The sequence below is a fragment of the Falco rusticolus genome, chromosome 15, assembly GCF_015220075.1.
Source record: "Falco rusticolus isolate bFalRus1 chromosome 15, bFalRus1.pri, whole genome shotgun sequence".
Taxonomy (NCBI): Eukaryota; Metazoa; Chordata; class Aves; order Falconiformes; family Falconidae; genus Falco; species Falco rusticolus.
In genome coordinates this window covers 2,018,450-2,044,647 of record NC_051201.1, presented here as the reverse complement: position 1 = coordinate 2,044,647, position 26,198 = coordinate 2,018,450, and the positions used below count along the sequence as shown (strand labels likewise).

At 63.8% G+C, this 26,198-nt stretch overlaps 6 protein-coding genes across 7 annotated transcripts in view; 2 read left to right on the top strand and 4 right to left on the bottom strand.

Annotated features, from left to right (window-relative positions):
* The first annotated feature begins 1,629 nt into the window (after positions 1 to 1,629).
* IL17C (interleukin 17C) lies at positions 1,630 to 3,613 on the top strand. Its single transcript, XM_037409285.1, has 2 exons — positions 1,630 to 3,104; positions 3,309 to 3,613. The coding sequence occupies exons 1-2, from the start codon at positions 2,545 to 2,547 to the stop codon at positions 3,556 to 3,558; spliced, it is 810 nt and encodes a 269-aa protein (XP_037265182.1). The 5' UTR covers positions 1,630 to 2,544; the 3' UTR covers positions 3,559 to 3,613.
* Positions 3,614 to 4,889: 1,276 nt separating this feature from the next.
* LOC119157905 (cytochrome b-245 light chain) lies at positions 4,890 to 7,642 on the bottom strand. Its single transcript, XM_037409286.1, has 6 exons — positions 7,503 to 7,642; positions 6,682 to 6,751; positions 6,392 to 6,466; positions 6,073 to 6,156; positions 5,918 to 5,999; positions 4,890 to 5,826 (listed from the first exon to the last, which is right to left on the bottom strand). Exons 1-6 carry the CDS (start codon positions 7,558 to 7,560, stop codon positions 5,644 to 5,646), a joined length of 552 nt encoding a protein of 183 aa, XP_037265183.1. The 5' UTR covers positions 7,561 to 7,642; the 3' UTR covers positions 4,890 to 5,643.
* Positions 7,643 to 8,124: 482 nt separating this feature from the next.
* MVD (mevalonate diphosphate decarboxylase) lies at positions 8,125 to 11,337 on the bottom strand. The gene is made up of 10 exons (XM_037409284.1): positions 11,209 to 11,337; positions 10,748 to 10,818; positions 10,523 to 10,637; positions 10,288 to 10,434; positions 10,007 to 10,206; positions 9,736 to 9,810; positions 9,282 to 9,500; positions 9,087 to 9,202; positions 8,887 to 8,995; positions 8,125 to 8,386 (listed from the first exon to the last, which is right to left on the bottom strand). The coding sequence occupies exons 1-10, from the start codon at positions 11,276 to 11,278 to the stop codon at positions 8,306 to 8,308; spliced, it is 1,203 nt and encodes a 400-aa protein (XP_037265181.1). The 5' UTR covers positions 11,279 to 11,337; the 3' UTR covers positions 8,125 to 8,305.
* Positions 11,338 to 13,287: 1,950 nt separating this feature from the next.
* SNAI3 (snail family transcriptional repressor 3) lies at positions 13,288 to 15,351 on the bottom strand. Its single transcript, XM_037409436.1, has 3 exons — positions 15,273 to 15,351; positions 14,212 to 14,601; positions 13,288 to 13,835 (listed from the first exon to the last, which is right to left on the bottom strand). The coding sequence occupies exons 1-3, from the start codon at positions 15,349 to 15,351 to the stop codon at positions 13,654 to 13,656; spliced, it is 651 nt and encodes a 216-aa protein (XP_037265333.1). The 3' UTR covers positions 13,288 to 13,653.
* A 1,059-nt stretch (positions 15,352 to 16,410) lies between these two features.
* Positions 16,411 to 24,123, bottom strand: RNF166 (ring finger protein 166). 2 transcript variants are annotated; one of them, XM_037409344.1, is made up of 7 exons: positions 23,935 to 24,123; positions 22,353 to 22,509; positions 21,347 to 21,459; positions 20,871 to 20,985; positions 20,528 to 20,663; positions 20,204 to 20,311; positions 16,411 to 19,160 (listed from the first exon to the last, which is right to left on the bottom strand). In XM_037409344.1, the coding sequence occupies exons 1-7, from the start codon at positions 24,105 to 24,107 to the stop codon at positions 19,144 to 19,146; spliced, it is 819 nt and encodes a 272-aa protein (XP_037265241.1). In that variant the 5' UTR covers positions 24,108 to 24,123; the 3' UTR covers positions 16,411 to 19,143. The 2 variants fall into 2 exon arrangements, with proteins under 2 accessions (XP_037265241.1, XP_037265242.1); XM_037409345.1 differs by lacking the exon at positions 20,528 to 20,663.
* Positions 24,124 to 24,174: 51 nt separating this feature from the next.
* The window catches only part of CTU2 (cytosolic thiouridylase subunit 2), a 4,107-nt gene continuing 2,083 nt past the window's right edge, over positions 24,175 to 26,198 (top strand). The window contains exons 1-6 of the mRNA XM_037409209.1: positions 24,175 to 24,274; positions 24,763 to 24,837; positions 25,505 to 25,583; positions 25,669 to 25,728; positions 25,802 to 25,862; positions 26,048 to 26,157. Of these exons, the coding sequence (XP_037265106.1) occupies positions 24,195 to 24,274; positions 24,763 to 24,837; positions 25,505 to 25,583; positions 25,669 to 25,728; positions 25,802 to 25,862; positions 26,048 to 26,157 (465 nt within the window). The 5' untranslated portion in view covers positions 24,175 to 24,194. The remainder of the gene's footprint in view (positions 24,275 to 24,762; positions 24,838 to 25,504; positions 25,584 to 25,668; positions 25,729 to 25,801; positions 25,863 to 26,047; positions 26,158 to 26,198) is intronic.

Below are 26,198 nucleotides of genomic sequence, written 5' to 3'. Positions count from 1 at the left end.
CTGTCTTTGGGCTGTGTAGTTAATTTTTCCTGCTCTCCGGGAGCCCTGTGGAGCTGGGAGAGCTGCTGTCTCTCCTGGGGGGAGCACGGCACCCCTGACCCCCCCTGTGAACCTGTGGGCCCTCCAGCCTGCAGCCCAGTGTTAAACCAGTATCCCACTGGTGTTAAGCATTAGCAGGGGCCCTCTGCAGCCTGTGCCGTAGCGGGCTTCACCTGGCCTAACTTGGGGTTGTCTCTGGGCTTATCTAGACCCTTGGGATGAAAAATGGGGTCCAGCCCCCTCTTGTGTGTTGCTGGGGGAGGCTCTGTGTGCCTCCTCCCTGCTGCTCGGGGTGGCAGAAGAAAGTCGTTGCCAAAACGGGTGTAAATCCTGTCTTTCTGGTAAAAGACCAAAGCGTGGCTGTGCCTGGTCCCACAGCCACACAAAGCTGCTTTCCGTGTGCTTCCCCCCTGTCCAGTACTGTGCTTCCTGCTATACTGGGACCACTGGGTTGCTATGGGGACAAGAGCCCTGACCCTGAATTGTTACGCTGCACACCACAGTGCCCGTGTGGCACGTATGGTGCTGGCAGGGTGCTGTGGTCCAGGTGGGGCCAAGCCCAGCTCAGCAGTGATTTGGGGTACGAGAGGACTCGCTGAAGGATGCGGGACTCCGTGTTCTGGATATCCTGCATCCAGAATGGAAAAATAAACCCTGGTCCCACCACATCCTCCCCTTTCTGCTCAACACCATCATCGTGCCTTTGAGCATCCCCGCTGCTGGAACACCCCTTGGTGCTGGACTTTGGAGCATCAGAGGGGATGGACACAGCCCTTCAGCCCTTTCCAGCATTGCCCAATTTGGGATTTCTATTCTGGCAGCCCTGGGAACGTGACGGTGATATCACCATCGGGCTTACGCAATGGGGCCAGGGTTGGGGCCATGGCCTTGGGCACGGGGATCCTGCTCCCATAGGTCACGGGAGGGCTGGGGGACGGGTACCCAGGCCACCCCATCCCTGGGATGCCCTGGGTACCCGTCCCCCAGCCCTCCCGTGACCTGGACTATGCAGCCCTACGATGCTCTCTCTATGCCCATCCCCAGGACATCAGGGCAGCCAAACTGATGGCCACCCCCTTCCCAACGAGTCTGTGCCTGCCCAGCCCCATCAGCCACCCACAATTCATTTGGGGGGGGGGGGGGGGGCGGATGTCAGGAACTGATTTCCGAGCTGGAACACGCGGAGTTGAGAAGGAAGTAATGACGGCCCGCGGGGAGGAGGAAGGCAGCCGGAGCTGGAGTTTCCAGGTGTGTGTACATCACCTGCCCGAGCCCTATATAAAGGCGGCGGCAGCGGCGGTGCTGCCACTCGGTTGCCCGCATCCCTGGGGCAGCGGTTCGTAAGGGCCCCCCCAGTTTTTCCAGCGTGTTCCCGCACCCTCGACGCCCACCCCATGGTAACTGGGGGGGGGGGGCTACAGGGGTGGGCACAGCATGGAGTGGGACTGCTGGCAGCTGGGGGGTGGTGAAAGCGTGTGTGTGTGTGCACAGAGCAGGGTGCAACCCATGGTGCGGGGTGGGGGGGAGGGATGTGCATACGTGGGGGTGGGCATGAGGGCTGGCCAGCCCGGGGGGGGGCGTGGGGGCAATGGGCCAGCTGGGGGCAATGGGCCAGCTGGAATGTGCGTGTAGCTGCATGTGTGCTGGTGCCTGTACATGGCAGGCTGGGGATGTGCACGTGCTGCTGGCTTTGCACATGTGTACATGTGTGTGTGGTGGTATGTGGGTGGTATGTACGTGTAAAGGCACAGCTGCTAGCGCTGTGTGTGTTTCTGGCTGGGGGGGGGTGCACATGGAAGAGTAGTCCAGTTGTATGTATGTGTGCTGCTAATGCATGTGTGTTTGCACGTATGCAGCCATCCATGTGCATGTATGCATATGTGCTGGTACTGCTCTGTGGGTGCATAGATGCACACGGGCTGATACCTCTGTATGTATGTAACGTCTGTGTGTGTGTGTATATATGCATGGAAGGGTAGTGCAGGGCATGTGTGTGTATACATGTGCTTGTATATATGCACAAGTATGCATGCACACACACTGGAACTAATGTCTGTTACAAATGTGTGCTGGTATGTTTACATGTGCATGTGCCTGTGCTGATACCCTGTGTGTGTATGATTGTGCATAGTTACGTGTGCTCTGTGTGTGTGTGTATGTACACATAGTATCTCTGTGTGTATAGCTGTGTGTGTGTATGTGCAGGGTATTCCCTGCACATGTATAGGTAGGGGGTGTGTCTGTGTGTATATGTACAGGTATCCCCCGCATACATATGGGTATATATGTGTGTGTATATGTACAGGGTATCCCCTGCATATGTACAGCAATGTGTGTGTGTATATGTGCAGGTATTCCCTGTCTATGTATAGCTGTATATGTGTCTGTGTGTAGATGTATATATGTGTATGTGCAGGTATTCCCCATGTATATGTGTGTGCTAGTACTGTGTGTACATGCACGCACATACATGTGCTCCTGCTTTAGGGGAGGGGTGTGTACCACATGCATGAGTACCCCATGTGTGCGCATGCGTGTGCTGGTGCATGTGTGGGTGCAGCCCTGCTTTTGGGGAGGGGTGTGGGGGTCCCGAGGGTGGGGGTAAAAGCTCACCCCAAGGACCCCTTGGAGTCCTTGGGTCCAGCTGCCCCCCAGGAGAGCCGGGGCTGGGTGCCGAGGAGGGTGCTGTGCGGGGTGCGGGTGCCCCCTCTGACCCGGGCTCTCGCGCAGGGCTGGCTCGGTGCCCTGGTGCTGCTGGGTGCCCTGGTGCTGTGCTGTGGCCTGCGCCGGCCCGGCGGCCCCCCGCACCATCCCCAGGTGCACTGCTACAGCGCGGGTGAGCTGCGGGACGGCGAAGCCCCCGCACACCTCCTGGGCCGCAGCCTGCGCTGGGACCACTACGTGCCCGTGCAGCTGGTGCCGCAGCTGGAGCGCTTGCAGGAGACCCCCGGCCACCGCCGCCACCGCCGCCGCCGCCACCGTGAGCGTGCCTGCCCCGCGCTGCAGCTCCGCACCGGCCTCCACAGTGAGCCCAATGAGCGCTCCATCTCCCCATGGCGATACCGGTGAGTGCCACCCACTGGGGACCCCTCCACGGCCCCACACTGGCTGCTGCCTCCGTTTCCCCGAGCATCGTTCAGCTGCGCTTTCCCACGGGCATCCCCGTTGCCTGCCCAGTGCAGGGTGACTTGGGGGGTGATGGGGACCGGGGGGGTGATGGGGACACAGGGGAAGGGGCTTGCTGACCATGCCCCATAACTCACCCGCAGCATCGATGAGGATGAGAACCGCTACCCGCGCAAGCTGGCCTTCGCCGAGTGCCTCTGCAGTGGTTGCGTGGATGTCAAGACAGGTCGGGAGACGACGTCACTCAACTCGGTGGCCATCCACCAGACCATGATGGTCCTGCGGCGCAAGCCCTGCCCACGTCCCACCGGCCTTGGCCTCGTCACCTTCGAGGTAGACTACATCAGGGTGCCGGTGGGCTGCACCTGCGTCCTGCCCCGCACCGGGCGCTGAGCCCCCCCTGCTCCCGTGGAGCCCCATAGCGTGACTGTGTCACTGCATCCATCCCAACCCGTGCTTGTTTTAGAGCACACACGCGGCCCCCCTCCACCCCCAAACCCTCACCTTGTTATTTATGATTTATTTATGAGCCTTGCTGCCGGAGGATTATTTTTTTAACCCGTATTTATTGCTGACCTCCCCTGCCAAGGCTGCAACTCCGGGTCCAGCATCAGCCCGTGCTGCCCATGGCCCCGCAGCCAGATCCTGCGAGCCCTGCTTGGGGGCTCGCCGGTTATTTATTCCCCCCGCAAAGCTATTTATTGTCTCCTCTATATGTGCTATTTAAAGCTGGCAGCGTGCAGCCTGCAAATAAAGGCCAACCCCCCCAGCACGGTCCTTGTTCTTTTTCCCCAGTTGGGGGCGGGGGGCGGGGGGGTGGGGTGTGAGGATGTCAGCGCAATGGGGCAAAGAGGTGTGGGATGGGGCCAAGGGCACATCCATGGGTGTCCCGTGGGGTGATGCTCAGCTGTGGGGCATCTCTTGGCCCCAGCACAACAGGTAAAGTACCAGTGCACCCAGTGCTGCAGGGCAGGATGAACTGGGGGGTGATGGAGAGGGTGGCCGGGCAGGGGGGCATCCCACAACCCCAGCCCCGGGGAGGGGACCAGCCCCACACCCACAGCATCCCACCACCCACACCTTTCCCATGGCTCTGGCTCCCGGGCACCCACGTTCCACGGGCCCAGCGCCACCTGCTGGGGCCACCCACGTGCCCTGCCGGCACCCATGGGTGCCAGACCAGGGTTTATGGTGGGAGTGGGGGGGGCAGGGGCACAGAGCAGCTGCTGGTGCCCCAAGAGGGTCAGGGGTTTGTCACCACCAAGCAGCGCATGGTCTCACATCACACCTGGGCACCCCCAGCACCCGCAAGCAAGGAGTGAAATACCCACCCACCCTGCCATGGGGGGGGGGTCTCCCCCCCGGCTTTGGGGGCACCTCTGGGAGTTGCTGTGCAGCTGCAGTGCAGGTTCACACACCACCCCCACCCCCCCCTGCTTCACCCCACCACTGGGTCCACAGAAGATTTTTGGGGAGGGGGGAAGGGGGGTACACGTGCAGGACTGTGGGGCCCCCATGCCACATGCCCCCTGAGGACACCTCCCTGTCCCCCACAAAAAAGGGACACAGCCCTGCACGTCCCCATGCCAACTGCAGCTGCACCACAAAGTTTGCAGCTGCACCACAAAGTTTGCCCATAATCGCACTGTTTGTCCTTAAAATTGGCCCCAGCCCAGCCCCAGCAGCTGCAGCCCCCCTGGGAAGTGGCAGGCAGGGGCAGCTGGTGCCTTTCCCACTTTTTATTGCAACAGCAACCGCAGAAGTGACAAAAAAAACAGTGAGAGCTGGTGCAGGGAGCAGAGCTGCCTGATCCCACCCCACAGGGCTGCGGGGCTTGGGGACCCCTCGGGGGGGCTGGGTATTTCCTGGAGAGCTGGTGTTCCCCAGGGATTTGGGGAGACCTCAGGGAACTGGGGACTGCTTGGAGAGCAGGATGCTGAGCATCCTTGGGGATTTGGGAATCCCCAGGAGCTGGGGAGCCCCTGGAGGCTGGAGATGCCCCTGAGGAGCTGAGCATCCCCGGGGATTTGGGGATCCCCTGGCAGCTGACAACCTCACAGGGAGCTGAGCACCCCCAGGAGCTGGGGAACCCCTGGAAGCTGGAAACCCCACAGGGAGCTGAGCATCCCCAAGGATTTGGGGATTCTCGGGAGCTGGGGAGCCCCTGGAAGCTGGAGAAGCCCCTGAGGAGCTGAGCATCCCTTGGGATTTGGGGATTCCCAGGAGCTGCAAACCTCACAGGGAGCTGAGAATTCCTGGGTACTTAGGGATTCCTTGGGGAGCCCAGGGGGAACTGATGATCCCCAAGGATTCGGGCATCCCCAGGAGCTGGGGACCCACCAAGGAGCTGGGGAGCCCTGAGGACTTGGGGATCCCCAGGAGCCAGGCACCCCAGTTTCCCCACGAGGGGCTGGGGTGCATCTGGGAAGCAGGAGCACGAGCGGTGCAGCAGTGACAGGAGGCCCACCCCCCCCTCCGTTACTCAGCCTCAACGGGGATGGGGTTCACCTGCCCCCCCACCTCCACCGGCTGCTTCTTGCGGGCATCGGCGGGGGGCCGGGGCGGAGGGTTGCTGGGTGGCTGCTTGATGGTGTCCCCAATGTGCAGCCGCTCTGGGGGCTTCTGCTCAATGGGTCTCCACTCCTCCCCACGCACCGCCGCCTGCAAAGCCATGGTGACCATTGAGGGGGGGCTCTCCCCCGGCAGAGCCTCCAGCCCCCCAAAAACCCCTCCAAAGCCACTCTGCACTCACCAGCAGGTAGATGCCGCTCGCGATGCCCAAGCAGACGGTGCCCAGGATGGTGGAGAGGAGGAAACCAGCAGGGACAGCCAGGCTGTGCGAGAGACTGGGGGTCAGGAGGGGGCTGGGGGGGCTGCACCTCAGCCCTGACCTCCCACCCCACTTACGCGGCGTGCAGGATGGCTCGGATGTAGTAATTCCTTGTGAGGGGCCCAAACACCTTCACCACCGCCGTCATGTACTTCTGGCCGCTGCAGAGCAACACTGGGGAGGTCAGAGAGGCCACCCCCACCCCAGGGGGGACACCCAGCCCCAAGAACCCTCATCTCTGCACTGTCCCTGCATGGGACACCCCAAGGAACCTATCTGTGGGATCCAGCCGTGCTCCAGCCCCACTGCTCCCACCCTCAGAGCCACGTCCCTGTGTCTGGGGGGGTTCCAGGACCCCCAAGTCCCAGGGGTGAGGGAGGAGGACACACCACTTACCACCTCTCCATGGTGGAGCCTTTTTTCCGCTTGCTCCTGGGGTACTCGAGCAGGCAGACCAAGGCACCTGCTGCGCTGCGGGGGGTCAAGGAAAGAGGCGCTCGGGGCCAAGATTAGTCCCTAGTCACACCCCTCACCCAAAAATGGGCTCTTTGGGGCAGGGAAGGAGGGGTTTACACCCGGACTGGGGAGAAGGAGGGTGTCTCCCCCCACCCACGTCCTCCATCCTCATCGGGACAGGGGTTTCCCCTGGTTTTTCCCAGCCCCGGGCATCCTCTCCACAAGGATACATGGCATACGCCGCAAAGTACCAGTCCTTGAACTGCCCTGCCACGGCCACGATGCCACCTGTCAGCATGACTGTGGGGACACAGCAGGATGCTGGGGTCCCTGCCCAGTAATACAGCCCCCCGAGCCAGGGCACAGCCCCCCAGCCCGCAATACAGCCCCCCCAAACCCAGGGTTATCACCCGATGTGCGGGGCGCTGGGGAGATGCTGTGTGGGACCCCTTGGGTTCAGGGAAGGGAAATGGGGGCCTCCAGGCTGGAGAGTGCTGGGGGGTCCAGGCTGGGGTGTGCTGGGGGGGTCCAGGATGGGGGGGCTCAAGCCTGGGGGAGGTTTCTGCCCCCGTGGCCACGCGTCAGCTCCAGCCACGGAGCTGTGGTCCCCTCCGGCTGCCCGGCGGGGACAGGAAACCTGGGCGGAGACGGGGGAGAGGAGGAAGAAAAGGAAGAGGAGGAGGAAGAGGAGGAGGAAAGGGAAGAGAAAAGGAAAGAGAAAGAGGAAGACGAGAAAGAGGAAGCAGAGCCTCTAGCCCTGGCACCCCCAGCGGGGCCGGCACGTCCCGGCCGCCCTCAGCGCCCCCCGGCCGGCGGGACCGGACCCCCCCGGGGCTGCCACCCCCTCGAGCAGGACCGTGCCTGCGGGACCCCCGGGCTCAGCCCCCCGAGCCGCCGCTCCCTCCCTGCAGCCTGGGGACACGGGCTGCCTCGGGGACCCCCACGGCCGGGCCGGGGGCGCTGCGCGAAGCGGAGGCGCTCGGCACCCTGTGCAGCACCCAGGTCCCCAGTACCCAGCACCCCCCACCCACCCCCGGACCCCCGCACTCACTGAGCCCGGCCGCCAGCGCCTGCTCGTTAGCCCACATGGCCCACTCGATCTGCCCCATGGCGCCGCCCGAGTCCCTTCGGCTCCGCTCGGCCCGATTCGGTTCGGCCAGACCCGGAAGACTATTCAACCACGCCCCCTCCCGTAGGGCCCGCCCCCTCCCGCAAGCCCCGCCCACACAGGGACACGGCACCAGACCAGGGCCAGGCTCGGGGGCACAGGGGCCGTGCGGCGACAGGACCAGCCCCGCAAGGGACACGGAGGGATCGGGGACAAGATCAGTCCTGCAAGGGACAGGGGCCATGTGGGGGGACAGGGACTATGCAGGGAGGGACAACTCGGGGGACAGAGGACAGAAGCAGCCCCACAATGGATATGGTGGGGGGACAGGGGCCATGTAGGGGGACAAGGCCTGTGCAGGGCTACAGGATCAGCCCCACAAGGGACAACTGGAGCGACAGGGGACGGAAGCAGCAGCCCACAACGGACATGGGGGGGACAGGGGCTGTGCAGGTGGGCAGGATCAGTCCCAGCAGGGCCAGCCCCATCTCCTGCCCCCTGCTTTTGGCTGGTGATGTCCCCCACCCAGCAGCACCCATGGAGCCCGTACACGCCGAAACAGCGCTGCAGCCAGAAACCCTCTATTTCCTTACAAAACAGTAAAAACCAGCCCCGGGGGTCACATCCGGCCCCAGGGCTGGGGACAGCCTTGCACCAGGCCCGACTCAGCGCTGAGCCCCCCAGGTAGCACTGGCAGAGCCCCCCACGCCGGCGCGTCACGGCCATCCCTGGCAGTGTCCTCGGGCTCAGGCACGGCAGCGGGGCAGCCCGTCCACTCCCAGGAGGTGCTGGCTGGGGTCATCCACAAGCTGGGGACCGGGGCCGGGCTGTGGGGCAGGAGATGGGTTAGAGGCAGCATGGGCCAGATTCTGGCACCAGGGACCCCCTGCCTCAGGGCTGCGGGGCAGCTCTGGGCCCCACAGAACCTGAAAGACCAGCCCATGGGTTGTGGGAACACGCCTAGGGATAGGGTTCTGTACACCCCCCTGGGGATGGGGTCCCATATACCCCCCTGGGGACAGGGATGGGGGTGAGGTCCTGTGCACCTCTGGGGACAGGGATGGGGGTCCTGTGCAACCCTGGGGACAGGGATGGGGTCCCACACCTCCACCAGGGACAGGGATGGGGTTCTGTGCAACCCTGGGGATGGGGTCCCACACACCCCCACCAGGGGACAGAGATGGGGTCCCCCACAAACCCCCTGGGGACAGGGATGGGGCCCTGTGCATCCCCCTGGTGATGAGGACGGGGGCAGAGCATCACCGCAGAGGCCGGGCAGATGGGTCCCCCTGCCCCACACCCCCCCAGCCCCCCCCCAGCCCCGTACCTTGGTGTGCAGGATGTACCGGACAGCCCCCGGCACCGGCTCAGTCACCACGGCCGTGAGCAGCTCCTCCGGCAGCGAGGCCAAGCCGACAGGCAGCCCCCGCACAAACCTGCGGCACAGCCAGGAGCTCAGTCCCTGCCCCTCTGCTCACAGCCCCTGCCATCCCACCGCCCCCCAGTAAGAGATGGGATTGCTCTTACTGGTCCCCGTTGGTGGCGGGGGGGAAGCTGTGCCTCACCACCTCCACGAACTCAGCCACGGTGTCAGCCAGCGTGAAGATGACGGCGTTGGGGCCAGCGTCAAAGGTGTAGGCTACCTGTGGTGGGATGCGGGGGGGCCATGGTGAGGGACCACAGCACCCAGCAAACCAGGAGCCCCGCGGGGCCGGCTGGTACCTTGGTGTGTCCATGGTGGGTGTTGAAGCGGTGTGCCAGCGCAATGATGTGCCGCGAGAGGTCGTTGAGGTAGAAGATGGGAGGGAAGGTGTCGAGGCAGGTGGCGTGGAACTGGTTGCTGTCCTGCATGGTGAGCTGCCCGAAGCCCTCGAAGTCCCGCTCACGGATGTGCCGCATCATCAGGGCCAGGCGTTCTGGCACCACCACCTCTGCCCGGTGCTGTCGTAGCGGGTGGGTCACAGTCACCCCAATTCGGTGACACCCAAGGCATCATAACCCTTTGGGCTTTTACGCAGGTGGCACCACAGAAGCAAGACCCCCGCCCCGCCTCCCTCAGTGCCTGCCAGCATGGAGAAATGCCCCCCCGTCCAAGGGAACTGGGACCCCAAGCCCTGCCTGTGGGCAGGGGGCAGGCAGCCGCCCTGGGCAGGATCGGGCCCACTGCCCCCCATACCTTCAGCAAAGGGCTGGTGTCCACGCTGGTCTGCATCCCCGCCGTGCTGCCCACCTGCTTCTTCTCCCCGCTGACCTGGGGAGGGGCACAGGCAGTAGGACACAACCCCTGCCCCGAGCCCCCAACCCCGGCGAGAGGCAGCCCCTGAGCACCCAGCGCTGCACTCACAAGGGGTTGGGGTGCTCCCAGCACCCCTTCCCCAAATCCCACCCAGCCTGGCAGGGTGGGGTGGGAGGGGGTGCAGCCATTCCCCCCGACCCTAGTCCCTCACCACCAAGATGAGAACCCTGAGCTCCGGCCAGTGTGTCTCGGGGGCTACTTGGTGGGCGAGGCTGTCCCTGCCGTCGAGCCGCTCGCCCCGCTGCCACTGCACGAAGCCGCCCATCATGCTGCGGCAGGCGCTGCCCGAGCCACGCCGTGCCACCTCCGACAGCTCGCCCTCCACGCCGTACAGCCGCGCCAGCGCCGACACTGCGGGCAGGGGAGGGGGTCAGCAGCAGGGGGACACCCCGGCCACCCCCGCCCAGTGCCCCACGCTCCCCGCTCACCCACCCAGGCAGGCGTAGCCGGCAGCGGAGGACGCCAGGCCGGCGGCGGTGGGGAAGTTGTTCTCGGTGGCGATGTGGATTTTGTAGGAGAGGTTGAGCGGGGCCGTGTCCTCGGCGCTGCCGCCCCGGCGCTTACGGGCCAGGCGCCGCACTGCCAGGGGACAGGAGCCAGGTGGGGGGGCGGAACGGGGGACACCCCGCCCAGCCCCCCTGCGGTGCCCGGGGTGGGGGACACTCACCCTCCCGCAGGCAGGCCTGCACCCGGGGGTGCCCCACGTCGGCCTCCTCCCCGTTCAGCCACAGTCGGTCCTCTGTGAAGTCCCGGCTGGCGGCAGCTGTGGTGGTGGTCTTCAGCTGCCAGGGAGAGCGGGGTGAGTGCGATGGGTGGGGGGCTCAGCACCCCACAGGCACGGGCTGGTGGCAGAGGGGCCTGACCTTGACCCTGACCCTGACCCCACAGCAACCTGGTCCTGGTGCAGCGTCACGCTCAGGGAGGAGTTGATGGGCAGGATGAGGTCATTGTCCCGCTTGCCCCCTGCAAAAGAGAGCACAGCACAGCACAGCTTGGCACAGCACAGCACCATGTGGCACGGCACGGCTCGGCTCAGCACAGCTTGTCATAGCATGGCTTGGCACAGCTCGGCATGGCACTGCTGGGCACGGCACAGCATGGCACGGCTTGTCATAGGTTGGTTTGGCACTGCAGCACGGCATGGCACAGCATGGCACGGTGCAACAGAGCGTGGCACGGCGCTGCTGGGCATGGCACAGCATGGCACAACACGGCACGGCACTGCTGGGCACGGCACGGCACGGCACCGCACCGCACCGCACCGCACTGCAAGGCCCGGCACGGCCCTGGCCAGCCCGGCCTCCCTGCTCGCCCCCAGCCGGCAGGCGCCCACCGGCGCCGGGCTGCACTCACAGTACTTGATGACGGCGATGTTGACGGGGGCCGTGCAGGTCACCAGGACGAGCGGCCGCTCCTCCGCCATCGCGCTGCCGCCGCTACCGGGACGCTCCCGGCCGGGGCCGGGCGGCCTCAGGTCCCGCCCCCGAGCTACACACGTGATGGTGGCCCGTGGCGGGTTGCCGCCTCGCCATTGGCCGGCGCCGCGGCGCCCGGCTCTCGGCGCCCAATGGCAGCGATCGGACCACGGGGCGGTGCCGCCTCGCCCCGCCCCCTGGCGGCGCAGGGACGGGCACGCCGCGGCGCCATCTTCGAGTCGCGAAGGAGCTGCGCATGCGCCCTGGGGGAGCGGTGGGACGGCGGTCACCCGGTGGTCCCGAGCGCCCAGTGCTCCCAGTGCTCCCCAGCACGCCTCTGCCCTCAACATCCCAGTGCTCCGGTGTAACCCCAGTGCTCCCCGTGATCTCCATATCCCCTGTGCCCCCAATGCACCAGTGCTCCCAGTTACCCCAGCGCTGCCCCAGTGTCCCTGCAGTGCTCCCAGTATGCCTAGAACCCCAATGCACCATTTCCAGTTACCACAGCACTGCCCCAGCATGCCCAGTAACGCCTCAGAGCTCCCAGAGCCATCAGGGCTCCCAGTTATCCTACTGCCTCCAGTGCTCCCAGTGCCTTTGCAGCCCCCAGTGCTCCCAGTATGCCCAGTACCCCAATACCTTAGTATCGGTCCAGCACTCCCCAACACCCCTCTGCCCCCAACACCCCAGCACTCCGGTGTTATCCCAGTGCTTTCTGTGACCTCTATATCCCCCATATCCCCAATGCACCTGTTCTCCCAGTTACCTTAGCGCTGCCCCAGTGTCCCCAGTACCCTCCCAGTGCTCCCAGAGTCTTCAGTACCCCACTGTCGTCAGTGCTCCCAGTGCCTTTGCAGCTCCCATTATGCCCAGTACCCCAATACCCCTGTGCCCCTCCAGTGCTCCCATTGCCCTCGGCATCCTTTCAGTGCTCCCCGTCCCCCGCAGCCCCAGAGCCTCCAGTGCTCCCAGTGCCCCCCAGCACACCCTCAGGCCCCATCCCAGCCCCCTGGGCACCCCCGGCTGCCCCCCCCCCGCCTGTGTGTGTGTCCCCCCGGGATATTTTTATCCTCCAGTCACTCACAGTGGAAAACATCCCACAAATCTGGGTGCCCAGGGGCGGGGGGGGGGCACACGCCAGGCACGTGGGTGACACCGTGGTGCTGGGGGGCACGGTCCCCTCCCACAGTGTCACCACCAGCAGGTGAGGGGCACAGGTCCTATCCCACCCTGAATAAAAAAACGGAGGGATGAAAGGAGCATCCCCCTGCCTGCCCCCCTGCATAGCAAAGGATCCCCTTGGGGGGGGGGCTCCCCAGCTGTGCCCCTCCACCCCCCGGGGTATTTATAAGCATTTTCCATGGGTGGGAGGGGAAGGGCTGGCATGCGGCTATTTTGGGGTGTGGGATTCTTTCCCCCCGCTGCCGGCACAGGTGCGGGGCCCGATTTAGCCGGGCAGAGCTGCAAATAGCACGGGGTGCACGCGGCGGCTTCCTCTGGCACCCACCCAAGCCAAGCCCCAGCAGCCGTGGTGACACCGGCAGGGACAGCCCTGTCCCCGCCACCACAGGACTGTGGAGAGGGTGCCGGGACCCCTGCAGCAGGGTGGTCCCACCGCCGTCACCCTGAGTCTCACCACGCCACGAAGATGCTCAGGGTCACTTGCGGGGTGTCCTTGTACCTGCCATCTCTGCCATCCCAGTGCTATTTGGCCAGGCCAGTGCCCAGCACCACACTGGGGCCACGCAGCCCCGAGCCCAAACGTCCACCAGATCCATTTTTTTGGGGCATGAGGCCAGGCAGGGGCCCTGCGCGGTCCCCCGGCAGTGTTGTCCCCGTTCTCAGGGTAGGGAGCTGCAGGGATGCAGGAGAGGGAGGAGGATGCTCTACAAAACACGCAGAAGGGGTGGCAGTCAGGCTCCGGTCCGATCCTGCCCCAGGGCTGGCAGGACACGATGCTGGCTGCGCAGGGACAGCCCCGGCAGCAATAAGGCACGTGTGCTCTGCTCATGCCTGCGGTGCTCAGCTCCGCTTTTAATGTCTCCTGCAATGTGAGGGGTAAGAAACCTCCCCAAGAGCAGCAGGGGAGCAGGCAAGGCACCGTGTCCCCCAGCACCAGAGCCACTGGGCAGCAGCCATGGGGCTTCGGTGACCTGCTGCGAAAGTCCAGGCAGTCCTGTGTGACGACACTCTCATGTCCCTTCTTGGGGTGTTGCACCAGCATGGCACGGCACAGTGCAGTACAGCATGGTGCAGCACGGCATGGTGCAACATGGCATGGCACGACACAGTGCAGCGTGGCACACCATGGCACGACACGGTGCGGCACGGCACAGCGCGGGGCTCTCTGCCCTCCCTGGGGCAGCTGTGTGTGGTGGGCAGCTCAGGATGCCCCACAGCATCCCCCCTCCTCGTGCCGGGCCAGCAGCGACATGCGGGAGAAGGTCCTGGCACAGGCGTGGCACCGGTACTTCTTGACGTCCAAGTGGGTCTGGAGGTGGGCACGGAGGTTGGAGCGGTCGGCGAAGGCTCGGCTGCAGTGGGGGCAGGCGTAGGGCTTCTCCCCTGCAGGACACGTGGTCAGGGCACCCCTGTACCCCGGCTTCCTCCTGACCCTCCGTGCCCCATCCCCTCCCATGCATCACCTTTCCCCATGCCTCTCCCCGACCCTTGGCGCTACCCAGGAGGCCCCAGAACCCATCGGTGCCTTCCCAGTGGGTGATACCACAGTGGGACCTGCCGTGGGGTCTCTCCCGGGGCTTACTGTGCGTGCCACCACCCCAGCACCAGGATCCTCAGCTGTGCCCACCCCAAGCAGGTCCCTCCCGGAGAGCAAGCAATGCCAAGCTGTGGCAAATGCGCAAAACATTTTTTGCGCTAATCGTTCCCCAAAAGCAGAAGTGCCGGCAGGGCCAGCAGCAGCTGGGGGTCCCATCCTTACCTGTGTGGGTGCGGATGTGGCCCTGCAGCAGCCAGGGCCGGGAGAAGGCTTTGCCGCAGAGGCGGCAGAGGCAGGGCAGGGTGTGGGTGCGGATGTGCATCTTCAGGGTGCCCAGGCTGGCGTACGCCTGGGCGCAGTGCCGGCAGCTGAAGCTCCGCTGGTGTGGCCCCCGCCGCGGGGGTAGGTTGAGGGTCTGAGTGTCCTTCAGGGGGGTGCCCTGGCTGCGGGTGCCCGTTGGGACAGGGGGAGCCTTGGCATCGGGGGGCAGTGGGAGGGAGAAGCAGGCGAGGAGGTGGCCGTGGTCCTGTGGGCGAGGAGGAGTGGGGGGCGCGGGGGGCTGGTGGTAGCTGGGGGCAAGCAACCCCCCGCAGTCACACAAGCCGCTGAGCTCTGCAGGAGGAGAGAGCGGGGTTAAGGGCCAAGGGACGGCAGCCGGGCTGCCCGCCTGGTCCCTGGAGCCCCCCTGGGCGTCACACACTTGGTGGGGGCTCATCTGCACCAGGTCCCCCCTCTGCTCCCACCCTTCTGTATGGCAGCACCAACGCACCCACTGCAGAACAGAGCAAAACCGGCCCTTTGTCCCCAAAAAGGGGAGTCTCAGATCTCAGACACTCCCAGCACCAGCTAGAGCCCAGCCCGAGTCTGGGTGCCAGCTCCTCCGGGCTGGGTGCACCCCAAAACCTGGGCATCCCCTGCGGCAGCATGGCCGGGGGAGCGCACACGCACGCACCACGCTGGCAAGCGCCCCCCAGCAGCACAGAGACCCCCACAGGGGTGGGTTGGATAGGGGCGTGCTGGAGGGGACGGTCCCTGGGAAGCCCCCGGGTGATCCCAATTCCCCCCCACCTCTGGCACTGTCACCAGCACCAGCTGCCACCCAGGATGGGGCTGAGGGCGGGGGGCACGGAGCCAGGGACGCTCCCCCAGCATTGTGGCACAGAGCATCACCCTGAGATCAGCCAGGGGTGCCCTGGTCCCCTGCAGATGGGTGGGCACTGGGTGGCAGTGGGAGCCAGGGGTCCAGGGGGTCCCGGGGTGCCCACGGTGTCGCACGGCCTTACCGCGAGCGCGGGTGTCCAGCTGGCTGTAGTTGGGGACGCGGGTGCTGGAGGGCTTCTTCACCAGGAAGGAGCGGGGCATGGCCGGGCAGGCAGGGTGACAGGCAGGCCAGGCAGGGCTGTGTCCCTGCACCGTGTCCCCACAGGTGCCAGCGGGTGCTATAAGGCCCCGGGGCTCATTAGCATGGGCAGCCCCCGGGGAGCCCTGGGGCCAACCGCTGCCCGAGGGCTGGCCTTGGCTGCCAGCACGCCCCGCTGCAGGTGCAAGGGACAGCCTGGGGGACAGCCCTGTCCCCCAGCACCGTCACCTCACATGCTCCACAGTCGGGCTCCCGCTGCCCACAGCATCCCCCTGCCCAGCCAGTCTGGCTCGCACCTGCCGTGGGCCCCCCTTGGCACCCAGCTGGGGCAGGACAGAGCTGGCAGCTCAGGTCACGGGGACCCCCCCAGCCACCCCACTGGCTGTATGGCCACATGCCTGTCTCCTCTACCGCGGTGCCCTCCCAGCCCCAGAAAGCCTGGCAGGGGCTGTTTGAGGAGGGCCAGGGAGCAGGTAAGACTGTTGTTCCTCAATGCCATCAGCCCCGGCCATTGTATCCCCAAAACCTGGGGACAGAAGCACGCTCTGGCCTGCACCAGGACAAGGGTGAAGCCCTGTAACCCTCCAAGGGGACACCAGCAGCTGCTCCCAGGACCGGTTCCTTTGGGTACAGCCTGTGTCCTTGTGGAACCCCGACAGCCCCACGCAGGCTCGGAGCCAGGACACCTCCCAGGGACACCCAGAGAAAAAACACCAGGCTTTGGGGACAGCACACAGTGCCATGTGTCAGGGCCTGGCTGCCAGCAGTGGCATATGCAGCTGGGGGGTGGGGGTGGGGCAGGGGATCCCCCCCAGCAGCACACCAGCGCCCAGCCAGTTTGGCAACATGCGGCACTGGGACAGCAGGTTGTGAAGTGCTCGGGCTGGGGGAGCCCAGGGCAATGAAACAGCATCACCAAACTCTGCAGCAGCAGCTGTAGAGATGAGCCCTGTGTTTGGGGAAGGAGCAACCCAGATACACCGGGGGGGGGGGGGGGGGGGGGGGCACCCACCCCTAGCAATGTCCCACAGCCCGGAGCCGTGGCAGAAGGAGGCCACCCATGGATGAAACTGCCTTTATTGAGAAAAATGGTTCGCTACAAATAACGTAATTGATTTTATTCTTCTTCAAAAAACAGCTCGTTTCGTGAAAAGTTCTAGTTATGCAAAAAGTTGCGGGTAAGACGCTGACGAGCACAGCCGGCGGCGCGGTGGGATCCCTGGCACAGCCCGGCTGGCAGCGGGCAGAGCCGGATCCGACCCCGAACAAAGTGGGGAGAGACAGGAGCTGCCCGTCAGCACAGCGCCTGCCTGTGCCCTCACAGCCTGGGCCTTAAAAGTGCTTTACAAAAGCAGCTGTTGCTGCCCCTGCTCTGGCGTGGTGGGGCAAAAAGGAAGAGAAGGAAAGAAGGAAGGAGACAAAGAGGTTAATAGTGCTGTCCCAGAGGCAGGGAGCTCCCTGCAAGCGAGAGCTCTGGTGGAGGCTGCACCAGGACCTGAGGGTCCCAGCTGAGGACGGGACAGGGAAATCCTCCTGGGTCCATTTTGGGAGATGCCAGTGCTCTCCATCCCACCAGGAACGTCCCCCGGGCTGGGCAGGTGCCAGCAATGCTGTTGCTGGGAAGAGAAGACCCCGTCCCTCCTCGCTAGCCCAGCTTGAGGCAGGGGAGTGGAGCAGCTCCAGCCCTTTCCCTGCCCTCTGCCAGGGAAGCAGATGGTCTCTGCACGCTCCTCGTAGGGCTGCTGGCGGCACAGAGGGGCTCACAGCCCACAAAGCCACCCCATACTATTTAAATCAAAAGTAAAAAACAAGACTGTATTGCTAGAGCAGAGCTGGAGCCAAGTCTCAGACAAATCACAAAAGGGCACTTCTCCGAGTAGGGGCACACAGAGGATGGCTCTCCTACACCTCTTCTCTGCAAAACCTGGAGGTCTGCAGGTACCATGCATCACCACCCCCACACAGCTCCTCGGTGAGCCTTGAGCTGATCCCAAAGGGTAGCACGGTCCCAGCACAAAGCTCCTCTCCCCCAGCACCAGTGAGGACCCTTCAGATGGGATGGGACTTGTGCTGCACAGGGTGGGGGGCCACGCTCAGGCTGGCAGCGGCCCACCCACGGCCTGGTGCAGATCTCCCTTCCACCCTCTCCCAGCCCAGCAGAGCAAACTCCACCAGCAGCAGGCAGGGCAAAGAGGAAAGGGACCAGGGGGCACCTCTCGGAACATCTGCCCAGATGTGCCCTATTCCCAGGGACAGATCTGGGAAAGAGAGATGCAATCCCCTATTTCAGGGGGACAAGATGCTCAGCGTTGAGGACGGGATCCTGCATGGGCAGACATCCCTCCCGCACACCGTCGCCCAGACACAACTCAGCTGCTTTGCACCAAGTGCCAGCACGCCACAACCCACCACAACCCACGTGCCTGCCTCCCTCAGGGCAGAGAACCACCGCTCCAGGCTACGTGCTGCCCGCGGCCACAGCCGGCACTGCCAGAGCTCTGCCTGCAAGGGAGAGCCGTCCCAAGCCAGACCACACAGCCAGGCGAGGGGCAGCAGCCCAGAGAGCACAGCTGGCCAAACAGCTGTTGGAGAACACGAGCGGGGCTGCTCCTCAAAAAGGCAGCCCGGTGAGCTGCTCGGCACCCACTCCTCCAGCTGACAAGGTGCTGCTCTGACCCGGCCTCTCCTCCATCACCACCCACCTGCAGAGAAACACGCCAACAAGGGAAGGAAACGGCCCAGAAATAACCAAAGAGGACACCCATGTGCTTGCCGTGGCCCCCCGAGAGTTCTACCCGCCAGCCTGGGGTCCGGCTCCTGCTTCCCACCTGATTTCAAATCCACAGCACGTTTGTTTGGTTTGTTTTGTGGTTTTTTTTTAAAAATATACTTTCTTAATAATGTTTCATAAAAATATTCTTGTCCCTGGTGACGGATATTGCAGTGTGAAGAGTAACAGCTTCTGTTCCCGCTCTATAAAATGTGGAAAAGGCATCACGCCAATTAATGTAGAAAAATGCAAGAACTCAGTATCACAAGAACCAGTACAAAACGAGGAAGGTGAGAGTTTCACGGGATGCTGGGTGCCATCCCCATGGACTCCTCCAAATCCCCTGTTGTCACGGGGCACACCAGGGCAACCGTCTCGCCCTGGGATTCAGCCTGGCCTGGCAAGGAGCAGGCAAAGGAGGCAGCTCCTGCCTGCAGCATGCGGGACGGGACAGACCAACATCTCTGGAAAGAGCCTTGTAGAGTCTAAAAAAAGATGCTCCGTGCCGTTTTCTTCCTTTTTGGAAAGGACGTGGATGATCACAGTTTCAAGCCAGGGCATTTGTGCATAAAATGCATCATAGTTTTACGTACCTATTCAACTGCAACAGAGAGCATGAAGACAAACGGTGCCAAAAAGCATCTACTAATAAATAGATCTGGACACAGGTATATACTCCGTATACGGATATGAAATGCCTAACCAAGGAACAATCCCAGCCCTTCAGTGTCAACTCCTCTCTCCTCCCAGAGCGGGATGTCTCTGCTCACTCACCAGTCCAGTGTGACGCTAAAGAGACTCCACCTTCTTAAACAAGGTGGGATTTGCCCAGAGAGGAGAGGGAAGAGAGGCGGCAGCGGGTCTCCAGGGGTGCCGGACAGTTGACGAGCTCTGTGCCTTCCCGGCAGGAAGGCTGAGTGTGCAAAAGGAGACGGGGTGATGAGGAGGGTCCAAACCAATGCTCTGCAGTCACCCTCAGTTCTCAGAGAGTGACAGCGCCAGGGCAGCCTGCAGTGCTGCCTCCTCATCGATGTTGTAGTCCTAAAAAAAAAAAAAAAAAAAAAAAAAAAAAGAGAGAGAGAGAGGGGTGGTCAGGAGAGTTGGCACAGCTGGGCCACACAGTCTCTCTCCTTCAACAAGCACAGGGGACCACCACAGCAAGGAGCCCTTTCTGCTCCTCATCGTGCCAGTGAGGCCACAAGCCTCCATCTCCTCCGGGAGGCAGGTCCCAGGGACACTGTGCTCTTTGGGGCGTCCTCTGCGCCCACGGCCCTCCTCCTGCCTGGAACCTGCCAATGTCGGCTCTGCTCTTAGACCTGGCAGCAGGCAGGGATGAAACATGCCCGCATGAGAAGCTGCAGCCAAAGGGCAAATCTCTCTAGCCAGACCACAGGCTCCTCCAGCATTCCAGTTCAGGTTTATGCAACAGAGCAATAGCTCCTTAAGTGCGGATATATCTCTGTAAATATTCAGAGGTTCCTCTGCCTGAAACCTAACAGCCCTGCACTAAAAGGATGCTAATGAAACCTCCCCTCAGGCCCCGCAGCACAGGCTGGGTGAACACACTCTCACCCCCACACAGGAGGGGTCAGCGACTCCATGAGAGCAGGCTACAGATGCCCCCCACGTGCAGCAGCCAGGCCCCCCCAAGCCCTGAGGCTGGGCTGCTCCCCTCCCACTACTTGTGAAGCCTTAAAGAAACGGGCTTTTGTGTTGTAATTCCTCAGGGGAAGAGTTTAATGGAGCACACAGAGGAAACAACCCATCTTCACGGAGAGCTGTAACATTTCCCTCGCCTTCAGAGACATTTTCCTGGCGTGTCTGATGGCAACCAGCTCGAGCACCCCCCAGGGCAGGTGGGGAGTCCAGCCCCACGCCCACGGGGGTGTCCTGAGTGGGGCTACGTGTGTGCCACATGCCTCCCACAAAGCCCAAAGGAGGATCTGCCCCCTTCCCCTCCCAAGGGGCTGCACAGCAGGACAGGCTGCTCCCAGCACAGGAAGGGAAGACCTGGTTTCATCTCCCTGCTGCTCGGCACGGGACACGGGGAAGGTGACCCTGTTTCGGCTCAGGGCTGTACTCACCACGAAGGTGTCGTAGGAGAATTTGTGCCTGTGGAGGAGGTGCTGGAGGAAGTTGGCACTCTTGTAGCTGGGATCCCCCCAGGGCATGGCTGAGCAGACGGGGCACACCTGCAGTGGGCAGGGACAAAGGACAACTATGACCACAGACCCCTCTGCTTCTATCCCCTGGAGAGGAGAGTAGTGTTCCCTCTCTTTCTGACAGAGTGATCTGCAGAGGATGTGCTAAATAGGGGATCCCTCAGTCCCCCGAGCAGATCCCTTGCTGCACAGAGCCTCTGGCACATGGCCCAGGCTGCTTTTAGCTTACTGACAAGCTACACGCACATCTGAGCACCTCCGAGACAGTGCTGGAACTGCAAGTTCCCCACCTCAGGCAACCCAGCATGGATGGGGAGAGGAAATCCAGCACCACCCAGGTTGCAGACACAGGGGGAGAGAGGCAGCTCATTCCAGAGAGTCTCTAACAAAGCAAACAGAGGCAGGTCCCCACCTCCCATCAAAGGGACTTAAACAAACTAAACCAGCTAGAAACACAGCTGAACTTTCACATGCAGCAGCAACTCTGCATGCTGGTGGCCTCAGATGCAGCATCGACTATGGTGTATTTGCATTTCCAGGAGTTACCCCATGCAGAACCAGCCCATCCCAGCACCCTGGTGTCACTCACCACTTTGTTGGGGTCATTGCGGTGGTTCTCCATGCAGTGCTTCACCAGCTCCTGCTGGTCCAGGTTCCGGGCCCCGCAGTACGGGCACACAAACGTTGAGCGATTTGGAATATTGCTGAAGAGAGCAAGGACAAGCTCAGATCCCCTGGGAAGGGACTGGATCAACTCCTTCCAAACTAACCCAGCCATCCCCTGCTCAGCCTTGTGATACCCACCCGCAGCAGAAACTAGACCAGCCCGTTCCCACCCTAGCCACAGGCTGAACCACCCTGGTTTGGTCGGTCCTTCCTCTCACACCACGCTCTGAAACACAGGGCAGTGCAGATGCCAGGAGGGAAAAGGTGCTGACGTTTCCCCCTGTGATTGCCCAGGGGAAAGTAAAACACACGCTCGGATTTTAGGGCTTGTAAGGGAGGGGACGTGACAGTGCAGCCTGCAAGGATGAACACATTTCCCTGCCCGACAAGCAACTGTACCTAGGAATAGGCTGGGATGTGGGGACAACTGGAACGAACTTGGGGCAGCTGGCCATCTGCTCCTGCACCTTCGCACAGGACGAGACGTGAGAGCGCATTTTCGCGAGGGTCACCTGGAAAATAAGAAGAAATGTTCCCAGAGGCTGCAGGAACACCTTCCAAACAGCACTAGAGCCTCCGCTACAGCTCAGTTTTGGTCAACTGACATCAGAGCAAACACTGGTCTGTGCAGGGTGACCCACACCAGCGTGGAAACGCTGCACCAGCCTTTCCTTCCTTGCAGGACAGAGATATGGGGCTGCATGCTTGCTGCACATACCCGCAGAGGTCACACACAAGCCACCCAGGCTGTGTTATTGTAGCAATAGCTCTGTTTTCCTTAGCAAAGGAGGAACTGCTGACAGGCAGAAACCCCAAACCACTCTGACACCATACAGGATCATTCCTGGGCCACAGCCAGAGAGTTACAAGAAGATCCCCAGAGTTAACGGAAGCCAGAAAGCGCATAAGCGGAGGCACACCATGAATCACAGCTTTACAACTGGTCCCTGAAGCGTCCCAGACCAGACTCGCCCCAGGCTGGCCCAGGCCATGCTGCTGGTTCAGCTTCCCCACGGCCATTGGGATCACAGCACCTTAAGCAAGAGCTAAATCCTTACCCTTATTAGGAGCAGCAGCAGAGCTGGTTTGCCTCAGCCTCTCCCGTGTTGCAGGAAAACCTCAGCCTGCTTTTGAAGGTCCCCACTGTCTAATAATAGCTCCGGTCTGCTGACAAAGGCAGCTAGGAGAGAGCACCTTCATCTCTGCACAGCCCCGCTCGCCCGGCTCACAGCAGCAGCCGTGACATGCAGGGGACACCACACCTCACAGGCACAGGTTGGGGACCTGCTGAACAGGGGACTCCACAAACCAAACCACAGTCAGCAAGCAACCTTCCTCCCCCGGTGCCACGGCTGCAGGATTGGCAGTGGGACGGGGACAGGCAGCCTTCCCCTGTGAGCTTTACCTTCTTGCTGCAGCCCCTGCAGGGAGCCTTGTAGGACGAAAGCTGTTTCTCCACACTGGAAGCCTTCTCCACCTTCTTGGGGTCGAAGGGCATGCGGCAGAGCGGGCAGAGTGGGGATGGTACTTGCAGGCAGGGCTGTAGGCACTCCCCGCAAAACCTGGGGACACAGAGAGTGGCACTGAGCAGCCCAGCAGTGTCCTAGCCCAGGAGGATGAGGGGGGAGAAAAGCAGGACCCCAGCCCCAGAGCACATCCACTCCCAGAGGCTCCTGTGCACCCCAGGCTGCAGGGCAGGCCCAAAACCCGGGGATCAGCATCCCCACTGGGAGAACTGGAAGTGTGGGTGAGGGTGCGGGAGGCCAGGCACAGCCCAAGCCCTGAAGGAGCTCCCCTGCACGGCCGCTGCTCCAAGATCCACAGCCGGGAGCGGATTTGAATGGAACTGAACAAAACCCAGCGCTGAGCATCCAGGCCACGCAGGAACAAAGCGAGCGAGCGCGTTAAGAGCCCGGCTCACCTCCCTTCGAGGTCCTTACGCCTGCAGGAGCGCAGGTGAGAAATCGAAGCAGCGGAGGAAGCGCGGGAAGGCGCTCCCAGGTGCGAGGCAGAGGGGCTCGGTCCCCACAGTCACAGCACCCCCGTCCCCTCCGCCTGCCCACCCAGCCCACCGCACCCAGGGCGGGGGAACGAAACGCTGCTAAGCCGCTGCACAGCGTGCGAGGGGGTCACAGTGCCCCATGCCCCAGCTCCCTGGCATCAGCCCTGTGAAGTGCCCCCAGACCCAAACAAGCTGGGGAGGGGGGAGGAAGAGTGAGACCACACTGGGGCACCAAGCAAAGCCACAACCTCAGCAGGCGGCCATGCCGTCCCAGAAAGCAGGCGTGAAAGGGGGCCAAGGTGCCACCAAAACACTGGGGTGACAAGCAAACCCCAGGTCCGCATGGCAGCGCTTCGGGCAGCCCCTCCCCGGGCACGGGGCATGGCACCCAGGGAAGCATTCCCACCCAGGTGAGACCCCAGCCAGCAACTGCCAGCGCGCTGAGAGCACAGTCTAGTGGGGGGGACCCTGGGGCAGGAGCCAGACCTGGGCGCAGAGGGGGCTGGGGTCGGGGTGCTCAGCGAGGAGGGACCCTTGGGTGTCCCCCACACCGGGTCCGGGCGGGGGGACAGGGCAGCACGCAGCTCCCCGGGCAGGGAAGGGGGTTTGGGACGGGAACAAGGTGCCTGGTGCTGATGGAGCAGCCCGGGGTGGGAAGGGGGTCCCAGGGCCCAGCAGCAGGGATGGAGGCCAAGGGGGTTCAGGCTGGGGGCCCCAGTACCGGGCCGCCGTGCGGAGATGGGGGGTCCCGGTACCGGGCTGAAGGGAGGGGAAAGAATCGGGGTCCCCACAACCAGGCTGGGAGGGGGCCCAGGCGTCAGCTGAGGGGCGGGTACCGGTACCGGCCCGGGGGCGAGATGGGTGCCCGACAGGGGCCCCGGTAGCGGCTGGGGTCACAGGGCAGAGGGATGCCGGTGCGGGTCCGGCCCCGGGGCCCGAGCCAGGTGGGGGGTCCCCGCCGCCCCCGCCCCGAGCCCCGGCTCACGTGTGCCCGCAGCCCGCGATGCCGACGGCGCGGTGGAAGACCTCCAGGCAGATGGGGCAGCTGAACTGCGCCTCCAGCGCCTCGGCGGCGGGGCCGGAGGCGGGGGGCGGCCGGGGGGACCCGCCCGGGGCCTGGGGCCGCTGCGCCGCCGCCACCAGCAGGCTCCGGAACATGGCGGCGGCGGGGCGGTGCCCGATGTCACCGCGTGCGTGACGTCATCGGCGCGCGCCGGAAGCGGAGCGGGACGGGACGGGACCGGCATGTGCGAGGCGGCGGGGGACGATGCGGGGTGCGGGGCGGACACGGCATCGGCACGGCGCCGCCGCGTACCGGGACACAGGTGGGAGCCCGACACGGCGCCCGGCGTGGTCCCTCGGGGATGCGCCATGTGCCGCCCCCGTGCTACCTTCGGTAACCCCCGGTACCGCCCCGATGGCTCCCCGGTGCCGTCCCCAGTATCGGTTCGGTACTCCCCTGAGCTGTCCCTGGTACTGCCCCGGTTACCACCCCTGTCTTACCTTCGGTAACCCCGGTACCGCCCTGATAGCTCGCCGGTGCTGTCCCCGCTATGGCTTCGGTACCCCCCGAGCTGTCCCTGGCACTGCCCTCGGTACCCTCCCGGTACCGCCCCCGTTAGCCCTCCGGTACCCCCCTGGGCAGCCCCTCGTTGCCACCTCTGATCCCCCTGCAGTGCTACCCCGGTGTCCCCTCCGGTATCTCCCGGTACTGCCCCGGGGACCGGGACCGCCGCCCCCTGTCGATACCGCCCCGGGCTGGGTGGGGATCCGGTGCCCCGGTGCTGCCCGGTGACCGCCCGTGCCCCCGCAGCTACCCGCGGCCCTGCGTGAAGTGCGGGCAGGGCTCTGCCGCCCTCGTCATCCGCGTCGGGGATGCCTTCTGCCGGTGAGGGACCGGGACGGGACACGGGCTGCCCTGTGTGGGGACATGGGGTGTGGGGACACAGGGCTTGGGGACATCGGGGTGTGGGGACACGGAGCGTCTGGGACATGGGCTTGGCAACATTGGGTCTCTAGGACATTCGGTCTCTGGGACACCGGGGTTTGGGGACATTGGGTCTTGGGGACACGGATCTCGGGGACATGGGGCTTGGGGACATTGGATGTCTGGAACATCAGGGCTTGGGGACACAGCGTCTGGGACATTGGGGCTTGGGAACACAGGTCTCAGGGACATTGGGGCTTGGGGACGTCAAGGCTTGGAGACACGGGTCTTGGGGACATTGGGTCTTGGGAACATGGGGCTTGGGGGCATTGGGTCTCTGGGACATTGGGGCTTGGGGACACGGTTCTCGGGGACATTGAGTGTCTGTGACATCAAGGCTTGGGGACACGGGGCTTGGGGATGCTGGGTCTCACACACATCAAGGCTTGGGGACAGACAGCGGTGCATGGAGACAGGAGGCTTGAGCACAGCAGAGCACAGGAATATTGTGGCTTGGGGACACGGAGTCTCAGGGACATCAAGGCTTGGAGACAGGGGGCTCAGGGACATGGGGGATGGGGCCACGGAACGTGCCATGGGTCAGGGCCGTGTCCCTGTGTCCCCGCAGCGGCTGCTTCCGTGAGTACTTTGTGCACAAGTTCCGTGCAATGCTGGGCAAGAACCGCGTCATCTTCCCGGGAGAGAAGGTACCGGGTGGGGGGACACAGGGGGCAGGGGGGGCGACCTGGGTGGTGCCACCAGGGCCAGTGACCATCCCTCATGTCCCCGCAGGTGCTGCTGGCGCTGTCAGGGGGGGCGGCCTCCAGTGCCATGCTCCGTCAGGTCCAGGAGGTGAGAGTAGGGGTGATGGGGGGGTCTGGGTGGGCCCGACTCACCCACCCCCCTCACCCTGCGCCTCTGCCAGGGGCTCAGCCGGGAGACGGCCAAGAGGCTCCGCTTCGTCCCCGGCATCATCTACATTGATGGTGAGGATCAGCCCAGCCCCCAGCCCCATGCCCGTTCCCTGCCCCACTGCCCGCTCCCAGCACGGGCTCCATGCCAGGGCTGGGGGCTGCCACCGAGCCCAGTGAGGCTCTGGCACCCTGGAGCGTCCCCCTCGCCCTGGGGATGGGGTGGGTGCCCTCTCCTCAGCGCGGCGCTGCCCTTGCAGAGGGAGCGGTGCGTGGGCAGAGTGTGGCGCAGCGGGAGCAGAGCCTGGCCCGCATGGAGACCCTGCTGCAGGCGACCGGCTTCCCCTACCACCTGGTCCACCTGGAGCAGGTATGGGGTGGCAGGGGGGGGACACACTGGGACAGGGGGAC